At 39.2% G+C, this 14,112-nt stretch overlaps 1 protein-coding gene across 9 annotated transcripts in view; it reads left to right on the plus strand.

Annotated features, from left to right (window-relative positions):
• Positions 1-14,112, plus strand: part of NFAT5 (nuclear factor of activated T cells 5) — a 149,252-nt gene that overhangs the window by 105,238 nt on the left and 29,902 nt on the right. For 8 of the 9 annotated variants that reach the window (XM_005310572.5, XM_042852038.2, XM_005310573.5 and 5 more), the window contains 4 exons: positions 1,520-1,654; positions 1,861-1,913; positions 6,793-6,925; positions 11,838-11,915. In XM_005310572.5, the coding sequence (XP_005310629.1) occupies positions 1,520-1,654; positions 1,861-1,913; positions 6,793-6,925; positions 11,838-11,915 (399 nt within the window). The remainder of the gene's footprint in view (positions 1-1,519; positions 1,655-1,860; positions 1,914-6,792; positions 6,926-11,837; positions 11,916-14,112) is intronic. The other variant, XM_042852039.2, reaches the window with a different exon arrangement.

Genomic DNA, 14,112 nt, shown 5'->3' on the forward strand with positions numbered 1-14,112 from the left:
TACTGAAATCTGTTATGGCTTCAGTTTCACAGAACTGAGTAAGCTTTGTCATAAAAAAACTTTTTATGGACTTGAACATGCTATTTTGTGCTGTCTCTGAGTTGTGCCTGTAGGTGTTTAGATTTGCTTGTGGATCTGCTTGCATATGGAGAAGACACAAAGCAAAACAGTAGTGTTTGATTTCTCCTCTGTAGTTGTTCAGGCAAAGCAAAAACTTTTTTTGCTGCTTCTAAACTAAAAATAGATGATCAGCTTCAGCAATAGTTTTGCTTTATGTCCAAATGAATAACGTGCTTATATATTAGTGGATCATTAGATAACTGTTACTACCTTAAAGGGACATTAACAACTTGAAAATAATATTTTTGTGTGAAAAAAGTTGTACTCACTTTACTGTAAGACTTAAGACTCCTATAGTTGACTAGAATAATACAGTTTTTTTTCCAGTTTGTTTACTTTGTGCTTTTGGAAGCACATTTTGTATAATCAGATTAAATGATTCCATATATGATCAGATAATTACTCAGTTTTTCTCTTGCTAAAGAGATGCTGATAAGTAGAGAAGCAGAAAGCTCTTTACAAAAGGTACTAATATTTGTTTGTTTTTAAATCAGACCATACTGGAATTTTAAACCGAAAATGGAATTTAAAAAACTAGTCAATTAAAAATAAGTTGATGCTGTCTCTTTTACTGTAAAACTAATGGTTTGTGCTGGTTGCACTCATGAAACCTGAACTTAATTTCTACAGCTAGTTCAGTTTGTGCCATTCCTTGCAATCTCCTTCACGCACAGGGCACCGGAAATGATTAGGGGTCTGGAGCACATGACTTATGAGGAGAGGCTGAGGGAACTGGACTTATTTAGTCTCTGGAAGAGAAGAGTGAGGGGGGATTTGATAGCAGCCTTCAACTACCTGAAGGGAGGTTTCCAAAGAGGATGGAGCTCAGCTGTTCTCGGTGGTGACAGATGACAGAACAAGGAGCAATGGTCTCAAGTTGCAGTGGTGGAAATCTAGGTTGGATATTAGGAAACACTATTTCACTAGGAGGGTGGTGAAGCACTGGAATGGCTTACCTAAGGAAGTGGTGGAATCTCCATCCTTAGGGGTTTTTAAAGCCCGGCTTGACAAAGCCCTGGCTGGGATGATTTAGTTGGTGTTGATCCTGCTTTGAGCAGGGGGTTGGACTAGATGACCTCCTGAGGTCTCTTCCATTCTTAATCGTCTATGATTTCCTCTTCATGAGAAAAGGAATGTGCATAATTTGTTAGTGATTTTGGGGTACATATCACCCAAATGGAGAATTTACAGGTCACAACTGTTTTACCATGTGTAATGAAATACTGGAAACAAATAGTTCCTAAGTTTCATGCCAACTTCTGTAATCTGTTGTGTAAGTACAGGCAGAGGTTTGGAATGATTTTGATCTTTGCTTGAAATTATGTAAAGGAAAATACCTTTTTGTCAAGCACTATTAGTGTTCCTTTCTATTTTAAACTGCTTGTCCTTCCAATTGTAGCTCAACCAGCTGGCGTGCCAGAGATCCTCAAGAAAAGTTTGCACAGCTGTTCAGTGAAGGGGGAAGAGGAAGTCTTTCTGATTGGCAAGAACTTTCTTAAGGGAACAAAAGTGATCTTCCAAGAGAATATTTCTGGTCAGTGTGAAAAATACAGGGGCGTGGGCTGAGGAAAGGAGGACATATTTGGGTTTAAAATCCTACTACTTGGTTTTGTTCCACTTCTTAAGAGCTAATGAAGCAGCAAATACTATAGCAACTCTATTGAGGACACCAAAATAATATTTTAGTTTTGTATAAATGTGCAATAAAAGTTATTTTTTTTTTTTTTTACTTTAAATCAGATGAAAACTCTTGGAAAGCAGAAGCTGAAATAGACATGGAATTATTTCATCAGGTACTTACTCAAGCATTGTATACAAATATCTGAAAATGTTCCCTGCATCATCACTCAAAATAAAAGCTTGATTCTTAGCTTTGTTCTATTGTCTTGGCCAGTAGAGACCAGGAAGGCTTGCTCTTCATACATAAAATGCAAAGAATATAATTAAGGAAATTGTATCTAGTATGATTTCACATACTATATACTGGAAGCATGATAGTTTTGTGGTAATTGTTAATGTTAAGAAAGATATTCTACTCTAAAGTTCCATTTTCAGTTAGCACTACAAGTAAAGAATAATACTTAGCTAACTTTGAGGGAAAAATTAAAAAAAAACGAAAAACAATGTGTTTATCACATGCACAATCTGTAATTTTACATACTTATTTTACTTACTACTTGATTTTTTTGTCCATTCAGACTTCCAATCTTAATATTCCCTTAACATAGATTTTTGCACTTAATAGAGGGTAATAATTTCTTAACACAGAAAGCATCTGTCAAAACTGAGTATCTGGTTGTACTTTTGCCAACTCACAAACACTAAGGCAGATAGTCAATTTTAAGATTGAAAAACAGCATAAAAAAAGGTACAGAAACATGTTTAACTTAGCTGCCCTCCTTAGTAAAGGAAAATACTAAGCCCCAGAAAGAGAGAGCATGAAGGCAAAGCTCTATGACATAGAGAATCTCTTCTTTGATGGGAGTCCCTCTCCACCCCAACTAGTGTGTTTATATTTAAAAAAAAAAGCTCTCATTGGGATTGTTGCTTTCAAGGATATTTCTATGAGGCATTCCATACCCCTTTCCCAAGGATGAGATTATCCTCAGTTGGTTCCCTATCCTACTAGTCTTTTTAAAATCTATTTCCGTTTCTGTAAAACAGGACTACCTATGGCTCTAGGTATGTTCAGTTTTACAATAAAGCACACAGCCCTACACACACCCTCATATTAAAACTCTAGATTATATCTCTTCCACCAGAAGGACCTAGGAGAGGTAACTTTGTAATGTGATCCTGAAATTCATTGATTCTGTTGTTGGACTGCCAGAGTTGAGGACCTTTTCCTGAAGGTTCCCTGTTACCACTGCCCTCTAGATTAAATTTGCGGGCCAGCTGCTTGAGCGCTCTAGCTAACCAGAAGTACTGTGGCATTTCATAAGAAGATAAATGTTCTGAGGTAACAGGACTCAACCCATCTAGAATAAATGAAGAAGCTACTATACAGAAACCTAACTAAAGGCTCACTGAGGCAAAGCTAAGGGGTGATTTGCAGAAGGCCCCACTGTGTGATGTGTAAACTCACTTAGAATGCAGTGTTGTCTTATTCAGACTTGGCTGTAAGGGATTTCTAAACTGGGTTTTAGCTGGAAAGAATATTATTTATTATCCCTAGCAATCTAAAGAAATGTTATGGAATGATGTCTTTGACATCAGTTTGTTTAAAACTTCAAAAACAGAATTTAAAGTGCAGTTCTAGTCCAAAAATTGACAAGAAAAAATAGCATTGTGAACTTGCAAGTTATTTCTCTTATTGAGTCCAGATTAGGCAACATTTCCAAGTAAAATTAAGTGGTTTTTTCCCCCCTCGGAGTTTGTGGCACTGGCAATTAATCTAGGATCTTCCCTTATGGTGTGTTATAAGGAAAAATAAAGGTTCCATTCACAAAATTATGCCCTTAGTGACACCAAAGCAACCCCATTGTTAGTGGGTTTGCATAAATGTAACTTGGTTTTGTAATTGGGCACTTAGATACCACAATGATGGCTGTGTGGTATAAAACACTAAATAGAATGGGAACTTAGTAAACATGAAAATGTGTAATGACTCAAATTCTGCTCTTGCTGGCTGTGCAAGGTTAACAGAAATAACTTGCACAGCTCGTAGAACAGGTTGTCTGTGTTAACACACAAATAATAAGCAGAAAATACAAGGAACCTATATGTGAGTAAAATGGTACTACTTTGCTATACTCTCTTCTCAGTTTTGCCAGTGAATGAGACTCCTTATGTAATAGTTGGTAAAAGGTTATAGTACATATTACATAGTTAAAAGGAAGGATCTAAAATTTTGCCCACGACTTTCAACTGGGGAGTTATTGTGTTATCAATGGGGGAAAAGCATTGTATCTTCTCTATGCTCTTTGTGTCTGGCTGAATTTTTTTCTAGTTTAGTTACACTTTTGACTTAATGACTTAATCTTTGCATACAGTTAGGGGGCTTGTAGGTTGAATTAATATTGCAAACAGTGCTGACGGGAGCTGGTCATTTTTTTTTTCTGTTGGTAAATTGCCCACAAACACAGTTTTTACCAATTTCTTATTTCTAATGGTTGGACAGATAGTTGGGGAACAAATGTTGGTCTGTGGATTGTTCATGATTGCTTCTGCTGATGTTTATTTGCTATTCACACTGTGTGATTAATTACCCACATCACCTGACATTTCATTTCTCTGACTGGATGACCTATGTATTTAACAGCAGTACTTTTTCTGTTCATGAACTATTTGCAAACAGGTTGTGATGGGTTGGATCACAGAAACCCCCTTTGGGACTGCCACCTGATGTGCTTAGACTACCTCTTAGCCTGTTTTCCCTGGCAGCTTGGGACTTCAGTGCCCTGCCTGGTTGTGCCAGACACGCTAGCCTGCTACAAACACAGACCCAGGCCTGAACCACGTCCCCCAAAAGCTGCAGGCTTAACTGAAAACAGCTTAAGAAGTGTTCCTGTCTCCAGCACTCAGATACCCAACTCCCAATGGGGTCCAAACCCCAAATAAATCCGTTTTACCCTGTATAAAGTTTATACAGGGTAAACTCATAAATTGTTCGCCCTCTGTAACACTGATAGAGAGAGATTCACAGCTGTTCTCCCCCACCCCCGGTATTAATATATACTCTGGGTTAATTAATAAATAAAAAGTGATTTTATTAAATACAAAAAGTAGGATTTAAGTGGTTCCAAGTAATAACAGACAGAACAAAGTGAATTATCAAGCAAAATAAAATAAAACACGCAAGTCTAAGCCTAATACAGTAAGAAAGTGAGCATAGATAAAATTTCACCCTCAGAGATGTTTCAGTAAGCTTCTATCACAGGCTGGATGCCTTCCTAGTCTGGGCCCAATCCTTTCCCCTGATACAGTCCTTGTTCCAGCTCAGGTGGTAGCTAGGGGATTTCTCATGACTGCAGCCCCCTTTGTTCTGTTCCACCCCCTTATATATCTTTTGCACAAGACAGGAAACCTTTGTTCCTCTCTGGGTTCCCACCCCTCCTTCTTAATGGAAAAGCACCAGGTTAAAGATGGATTCCAGTTCAGGTGACATGATCACATGTCATTGTGAGATCCCCAAGCCTTCCTGACTCACAGGAAGGCTTACAAGTAAACAGAGCCATCTACAGTCAATTGTTCTGGTTAATGAGAGCCATCAAGATTCCAAACCACCATTAATGGCCCACACTTTGCATAATTACAGTAGGACCTCAGAGTTATATTTCATATTTCTAGTTTCAGATATAAGAATGATGCATTCATACAAATAGGATGAACACACTCAGTAGATTATAAGCTTTGTAGTGAAACCTTACAAGAGACTTTTTGCATGAAGCATATTCCAGTTACATTATATTCACGATCATTAACATATTTTCATAAAATCATATAGAGTGCAACGTCACAGGGTGTTTACACATTTATTTGTTATCCGTAATTGTTTGACTCTTTTTTGTGCGAATTAAAAGATCTTTTCCAAATGGCTGCAAAAGCACATCTGGTGTGAATACTCCAGCAAATATTTGTGTGACACTTTTACTTTCTGTGAACATTCTTGCAAATACTCATTCAAATGTTCTTGAGCAAAAAGAATTTCAAATACTAGGAAACTGAATTGGGAGCTTTTATTTACCAGGACTTTTTTGCTGCATTCACGTAATATGTTATCTTTAAAGGGTAGGCGATAGAAATGACTGAAACCTTCCACGCAAAAATTACCATAAAACTCTTGTAATGCTGCAGAATAAAAGGGACTAGAGGGAAGTACAAATGAATACGGCAGCCCTTTGACTCTTCTGCCCCTTGCCTTGTCTTTTCTTTTCTCTTTTTCATATCTTCTGTGTTTACATAACTTGCCAGTACCTATGAAATGGTAAATATCTTGAATTCAGGAGATGTACTGGACTCTTGTACTCAGGTTCTCTTTGCCTGAGTTGCCAGAACCTGAACCTCTGCTCATATTGAGTACAGAGGCCCTGATTCAACAAAGTACTTAAACGTGTACTTAATTCTCTTTGACTTCAGTGGGGTTTAAGCACAGGTTTTAAAGTTAAGCACATGCTTAAGTATTTTGCTGAATCAGGGCCGGAGTTCAAGGGGGTATGTGTATGTCTTTCCCACTCTTCCCGCTCCATTTACATTATATGTTACAAATAAGCACTGTAGGCAGAACATTCCAGTGTCCTTTTCAGCTCCACATGGTTGTCCATTTCTTTTAACAGAAGCACAGCTTCACCGCCTTCCCCCCTGCACTTCTTACAGGTTTTCTTTTAGAATAGAATATAGAAACATAGAATATCAGGGTTGGAAGGGACCTCAGGAGGTCATCTAGTCCAACCCCCTGCTCAAAGCAGGGCCAATCCCCAGACAGATTTTTACCCCAGTTCCCTAAATGGCCCCCTCAAGGATTGAACTCACAACCCTGGGTTTAGCAGGCCAATGCTCAAACCACTGAGCTATCTCTTCCCCAAATTACTAGAATGTATTTGCTAGTGTTTGTGCTAGTCCATTTTTTGCTTTGATTTGGCTTGCTTTGGATGGATAATAGTTACCTTTTAAATTGCAATTAAAATAATGAAGAAATCTTTCTAATATGAACTCTCTCTCCTTGCAATACAGAATCATCTTATTGTGAAGGTGCCACCATATCACGACCAGAAAATAACCTCATCTGTTTCTGTGGGGATATATGTGGTGACCAATGCTGGAAGATCACATGATGTGCAGTCATTTACATACACTCCAGATACATGTACGTAAAGTGAAGACATGCGGGGAGGGAATGGACAAAATGGCTGCAAGATTTTTTCTGGTTTTAATTTTTGAATATTGAAGCAGAGAGAAAGGGGCTAACAAGGGTAGCAGCTGTGTGAAGTTGGGCAATAGGCTTTTCAACAAATATACATGTTCAGTAATAATATACCATTACAATGACATTTCTTCTTTGATAAGTGGCACATATGGGTGCTTTAGCAGCCTTCTGAAATTTCAAGGCATTCTAGGAAGAATGTTTTGAGTCACTAACATGACAGTTCCTCTACTGGCCAAAGCACTTTGAAAGGCTCCTGGTTCCTTCCCTCAGCTGAGGACTCTTCTGTTCCCCAGACCCTAATATAGGGAGGGACAGTAACCGTCATGATTGCAATAAAGATGATGGTGTGTGCTGTCGAGTACTGGGAGAGCCACCCTTAGGGGTGTCATGAACGCAAATAGTTAGCTTTAGGGCTCAGCTGTCTACACCCTGGATCTTGAGTCCTAACATTCATCTCTAACAGGAGGCTAAGCACAGAACGAAGTCAAATAGCAATTGTATTAGTTGCGGTGAAAAGGCTTGCAAAGGATGAGGAGACCCTACTCATGGCAGACAGGTAACCATAGAGGGAAAGGGACTTGAGGAAGAATTAGGGAGCAAATGTTTCGTCACTACTCAAAAATAAAATAAAATCGAAGGCTTTTGTTTTCTCGTAGACTGTGCAATATTTAACTGACTATCAAAATGTTTTACTTCAGTCTCAGTAAACTTTGATCATTGCAGGTTATCAAAATTTCTCTAGTTACTTGTTATATTGGCATCAGAAATGTGAATATTCTAGGCGCTCCTCTTGTTAGCAAAATCTGCTCTGTCAAGTAATGAGGTCTGAAGGGTTAACTTCCATCCTTGTTATGGCATGTAGCGAGGGAATCCCAGCCAGATACAGGCTGCTGCTTTCACATAGTAGTATCAATTTCAGGTTTATATAAGTTCAAAAAAGGAAGACCCCAAGCTGCAGGGCAAGCGAAGGTACAGGTGTTTGCAGTGGAAGATACAGCAAAATAAATAGCACCGAACATTCTGTGTAGAAAGACCGAAGGGTGCAAATCATACAAATATTTCTGGTTTTGATGCCACAATCTCTAATACAGTACCCAGCTTGCTTGTTCAATTTAGAAATGAAAATTAAACTTCAGAAGTACACTGCTAATTCTTTTTATTTTTAACTTTGAAAACTATTGACTGTCTTAGCCTGGGAATCAGATGTGACTTTATTTTACATGACTGATGTCCCATAATTCACTAATATGACCTATACATTGTGAGGCTCTTACACTGCAGAAATAAGATATGCAACTTAATGGTACTCCTAGGGGATGTGATTTTATTTACTTCTGTTTATATGGGGAGGTCTTGCTGTCATGCAAGGGGATCTCCTATGTAATGGCAAAAAGGGCAATGAAAAGTTCTGCCTAGCTACAGTTCAACACCTAGAGCAGAAGCATAGTCAGCATAAAACAAAGGGTGAATGTAAGAGTCGTGCAAGCTCTGTTAGCGCCACTGTACGAGCCTGTGACTGTAAGGAAGTGCCTCTAGAGAGAGAGAGAGTAACAATTTCTCTTATTCCCAGACTTCCATGTATTGGATCTCATTTTCAGTGAGGCTTCAACTGCACTTCCCACAGGTTACATGCACTCATTAGTGCAGTAATAACTGCATGCAGGTGAAGAATTTTAATGTGCAAATCCTATCTGGACACATTTTGCAATGGACAGAAAATTGTCATCATAACACAACAGGGTTCACACAGGTGTGTGCACAGAAAATTGTGCTTACATTGGGAGTGAATATGAGGCTCATTGTTATTCCCATGCTGGTAACATAGTCTTTAGACACAAAATTCCTCTGAAATGCTAGTTAATGATTATTTTAACTAGTAAACCTACAGCTCTTCACTTTAGTGCTATATATATATTTGATCAGCTGTCAGTCTCATCTTCTGTTTTCTGTCAATCAGGGTGAGAACAAGGAGAGATGTAATAGATTCAGCAACGTCATCACTAGGGATGTACTCTTACCTTGATACATAGGACTTTTGTGTGTTATTCTCTATGCTTCAAAATGAGAATATAATAAGAACCTGATGTCTTGCTGTCCTATGTCTCTCATTGCTATTTCTACTGAGCAAAGAAATTCAAGGAGAACTCTCATGAATATGGTCTCTGTGAAACATTAAGATTAGAGAAATGTTGAGAGCGGCAGCTAGATATTGGAGTTATACATTAATTACAAATGCCTGAGAGATTATATACTGTAAACCTGTTAAAAAGACATAAAAGCTTTGCTATGATGAAAACCTTCAGTGCAGCTATTTGTAGTCCGTAGGCTGAGATACTCTTTTTCTTTTTTTTTTTTTTTTTTTTTTTAACTCAGGGGAGTTGGACACCTGACTCCCTTGACTCCTTTGAAAATCCCAATGCATGGTCTACCTGTTACTTGTACACAACATGGCTGTCAGTAGAATGGATAGATATCTTTACATCATCTGACTGTGAGAGAAGAGAGCTAGAAATTTATTCCCTATGTTGAATGTCTAAAGTAACTTTGGTAAAATATTAATGATCACACAAAGTTTATAATGAGCTTGTGGGGTACAGTCTAGTGTTCAGGTCTTTGGCCCAGTGACCCAAAGGGAGTCTTCTGTTTGGAGATGTTGCCTTCAGAGAATATCTGTATTCAGCGCCACAAAAACTGTATTTCATATGTGTGTTGTAAAATGTGTTTACTAGTATTCATGGTACACAATCTCTTTGTATTATGGGGAAGAGGGTTCCAGGAGCATTTGCATGACTCAAAGACTTTTTCCCCTTATTTTTCACTTTTACTTATTTGGTATCTGTATTAGAAGATGTAATCTTGTCAGGAAATGTAAGTGAACATTTTCCTCCTGAATTTATCCTGATTGTTTTCTGGCCTCATGTGATAGTAGAAGTGAATTACTGAATGATTGTTAAACTGATGTATTTTATGAGGACCAATTTGACCTGGAAATATGTAACTAATGTGTCTTGTGTATTTTGTATGGGTTCTTTTTTGAGTGCCTGTACACATAGAATCATAGGACTGTCTCCTGCACTCACGGCAGGACTGAGTATTGTCTAGACTAGGGGTGGGCAAACTACTGGCCGGATCTGGCCCCTCAGGGCTTTGGATCCGGCCCTCGGGATTGCCCCCCGTGGCGCTGTGGGCCTCGCACTGCTCTCGGAAGCGGCTGGCACCACTTGTCACTAAGCTGGTGGAAAGACTCTCAAAGTTTGCGAGTGTCCTCTCCACAATTGCCATCAAAGACATTGGTGACAGATGCCTTCACATTGGGGTGGGAAGTCCACTTGGACAATCCTCAGACATGGGGCATATGGACTCTTCAGGAAGCCTGGCTTCACATAAATACCTTGTAGCTAAGGGCCATTCATCGGGCCTGCACGATTTTCCTCTGAGTTCTAAAAGGTTGAATAAGTCAATTCCTGACAGACAACACTTCAATAATTTTTTATATAAACAAACAAGGGGGAGCAGATTCTTTGTCATGAATGTGTGTCTATGGAATTTCTATGAGTCTGACAGAAATACTTACCAGGATTACAGAATGTGCTGGCAGATCTCAGCAGACTATTTGCAAGTGACCACAAATGGTCAGTGAAGGCCACTCTAGTGGGGTCATCCAGTCATAGACCTCTTTGCCACCAAAGAAAACAAAAGTGTCAAAAGTTCTGCTCCAGAGGAGGACCAAGTCTGGCATCCCTGTCTGATGCATTTCTGATCCCCTGATCCCCAGGACTGATGTACACTTACCTTCCAATTCTTTTGATCCCAAGAGTTTTCATGAAGCTCATGCAGGATTCAGCCAGAATAGTCATGGTAGTTCAGGCATGGCTGAGGCAATTCTGGTTCTCAAACCAGAAGAATATCTCCATCCAACCTCCAGTGCAATTGCCTCCCCAGCCAGATGTGATATCTCAGAGATGGACAGATCCTAGTATGCATCTCAACTTTCTGATCATCAGTTCATGTGTATTTCACATTTTTCACACCATACAGTTGCAACGTTTTTTTTGAAAAGCCTTCTGAGGGTATGTCAGAGTGCCATTGACCCTTTAAGTGAGAGCAGGGCCAGTACACTTGTGACTGGTCCACTAACCTCAGCTGACCTTTAAAAGAGGGCACTTGGTCTTTGAGATAGAGATCTGGTGAGGGGGAATGTGAAGCACAATCAGTATAGGGGTAGAGAAAAATTAGAGAGACATGTAGGGTAGCTACGTGGAGTTAAATGCATATGTTTACCAAGCATAACTACACAGTAGAAGCGTCAAAATCTGATGCTTATTTTGGTAGGGCTTTCTTGGAATAATTTTTTTAGGTAGATTGCTGGCACCCACCTCCTGTCATCTAGGTCATTGATTGAGTCTCCAACAGTGGAAAATATAAATATATATATGTATAATATGGACAAGCACTCGAAGAAGAAACAATTATTTACTTACAGTAGCTTTGGCTCTTTGAGATGTGTTGTCCATATCTATTCCACAACCTGCCCTCTTTCCGTGCTACCAAGGAGACAGAAAAGATATAGGTTCTATATTGGTGAAGAAATGGAGAGGTGGTTGGGGTGGCCTGCCCTTTATGCCCTCCATTAGAGGCAGTAAGACACTCAGGGTGCCAGTATGGCCTGCAATGGACATTAATGGCCAAAAGACTCTGAACTCAAGTGCATTGGGCACATGCACACCAAAAGTGGAATATATATGGGTAAAACCTCTTGAAGACCCACAGTTTTACTGTAAGGTAAGTAGCCATTTCTTGTGAGAATGCTTTCAACATACTTGAGATTCAGCAATGTCTTTTGTCTCAACAGCTGGTACTCTGAATGTTAATGTGAAGAAAGAAATCTCCAGCCCAGCACAGCCTTGTTCTTTTGAAGAGGCTATAAAAGGTACTAAATTGATTCTTATCAATGTTGTTAATGAGTGAGCTGTAACTTCCTCCATCATTCCTGTCCAGATTGTACACTGAAGGAGCTAGGGGTCCCATAGAAATAGTTTGTGATCATATCATTAGATTCTATGCATATAACTTTTCTTTTTCTTTTCTGACTTTGAAGACTTCACCTTGCAACTACAGTGTTTTTATATACATAAATAAACATGGATTAGTATAGAGCAAAAACCATTCAGAAGTTTTAAAAAATCCATCTGGACTCTTCCTGTATACTGCCCTATGTTCCACTCTTTCTTTAATATGCTTCCAAGGGATGAGGATGAGAGAAAATGAAGTTTCTGTCACTTACACACTTAACATGGGAATTATTACAAGGAATTTAGAAAATATAAGAGAATTAATGTATGCAAGATAAAATTTAAAAGACTAAGAAGAACTAAGTTTAGCATCAACCCCCTCTTAACGTTCTAGCTTTGGATATTACCTTAAGAGGGGTTGAAGTTACATTGTGACTGTATTGTAAGTAGAGTGGGGGCTGTTCTGTAGCTGCCTAGCAGAGCTTTTATATCTGGTTTCACTGGGGAAGTTGAGTATACTTACTACACCTCTACCTCGATATAACGCTGTCCTCGGGAGCCAAAAAATCTTACCGTGTTATAGGTGAAACTGTGTTGTATTGAACTTGCTTTGATCCACCGGAGTGCGCAAGCCCTGGCCCCTTGTCTTCCCCTCCCCCCCCCCACCCCCCCGGAGCACTGCTTTACCGCATTATATCTGAATTTGTGTTCTATCGGGTCGTGTTATATCGAGGTAGAGGTGTATTTCTAATATTCTTCACTCATTCCCTCCACTGTCTGTTGTGTGATTAATGCTGCTTAATCAGGACGTTTGCGTCACTTGGCTCATGAGATACAAGTGCAAAATTATCCGGTTTTGAAGTGGGAGGTGTATTTAAATTGTATGTATTGGAACATAGTAAAGGAGGGGGACATTTCTATTCATTTGTTAAAACTAGTGTGCCACGGTTAATGGAAATTTCCGTAACCTGCTCTGATGAAGACAGTTTGAAAGGAGAGCAGATTAAACAATGTGATCACAAGTTTGATAGGAATCCATAGCTCCAGGTTAAAATCACAAAGCTGATATTTAAAGTTAATAGTTTTACATTTGGGCCTTGGCAGTTGATGTGCCTAGAAACCAAATGCACTCTTTTGACCAATCAGCAAGGACGGAACAATATGTAATGAGGTTTAACCTTGCAGGGAAAATGTAGGGAAAGACTTTGAAAAACCTTTATGACAAACAGGATCTGGTTGAAAATTTGAAAGTGGAAAGCAGCTTGGCTGAAAATGTTCATGAAATGGTAGAGTTCATGATTCTAAGGAATAGTAGGAAGGAAAACAGAATACAGACAATGGACTTAGAGAAGGCAAACTTTAGCAAACTCAGAGCATTGCTAGGTAAGATCCCATGAGAAGCAATTCTAAGGGGAAAAAAGAGTTCATGAGAGTTGGCAGTTTTTAAAAAAGACACTATTAAGGGCACAAGAGCAAACTATCCCACTGCGTCGGAGAGATAAGAATTATGGCAAGAGACCACCCTGGCTTACCCAGGAGATCATCAACAACACTGAATCTCAGTCATACAAAAAGTGGAAACTAGGTCAAGTTAGGAGGGATGAATACAAAAAAGCAACACAAGCATGTAGTAACAAAATTAGAAAGGTCAAGGCAAAAATTAGATTAAAATAGTTAGGAACCTAAAGAGTACTAAGAAAATATTTCACAAAGAAGCAAGAGGAAGACCAAGGACACGGTGGGCCCATTACTCAGTGAGGAGAGAAAGACAATAACAGAAAACACAGCAATGGCCAAAGTGTTAAATGCTTTTTTTGTTTCAGTTTTTGCCAAAAAAGTTAGCAATGATAGGATGACTAACATAGTGAACATCAGTGTAACTGGGATAGGGCCTCAGGTTAAAATTGGAACAGAATGAATTAAGAATTATTTAGGGCAGTCTACACTACTGCTTAAAAAGCCACCCCTCTGAGCAATACGAATTACAGAGACCTAAACGCTGTCCACATTGGGGCTATGTCGCCGGGAGACACTCTTCCGCTGACATAGCTTCTGACTCTCATGGAGGTAGAGTAATTATACCAACGGGAGAGTGCTCTCCCATCCACATAGTGT

Source organism: Chrysemys picta, chromosome 14 (genome assembly GCF_011386835.1).
Source record: "Chrysemys picta bellii isolate R12L10 chromosome 14, ASM1138683v2, whole genome shotgun sequence".
Classification (NCBI taxonomy): domain Eukaryota; kingdom Metazoa; phylum Chordata; order Testudines; family Emydidae; genus Chrysemys; species Chrysemys picta.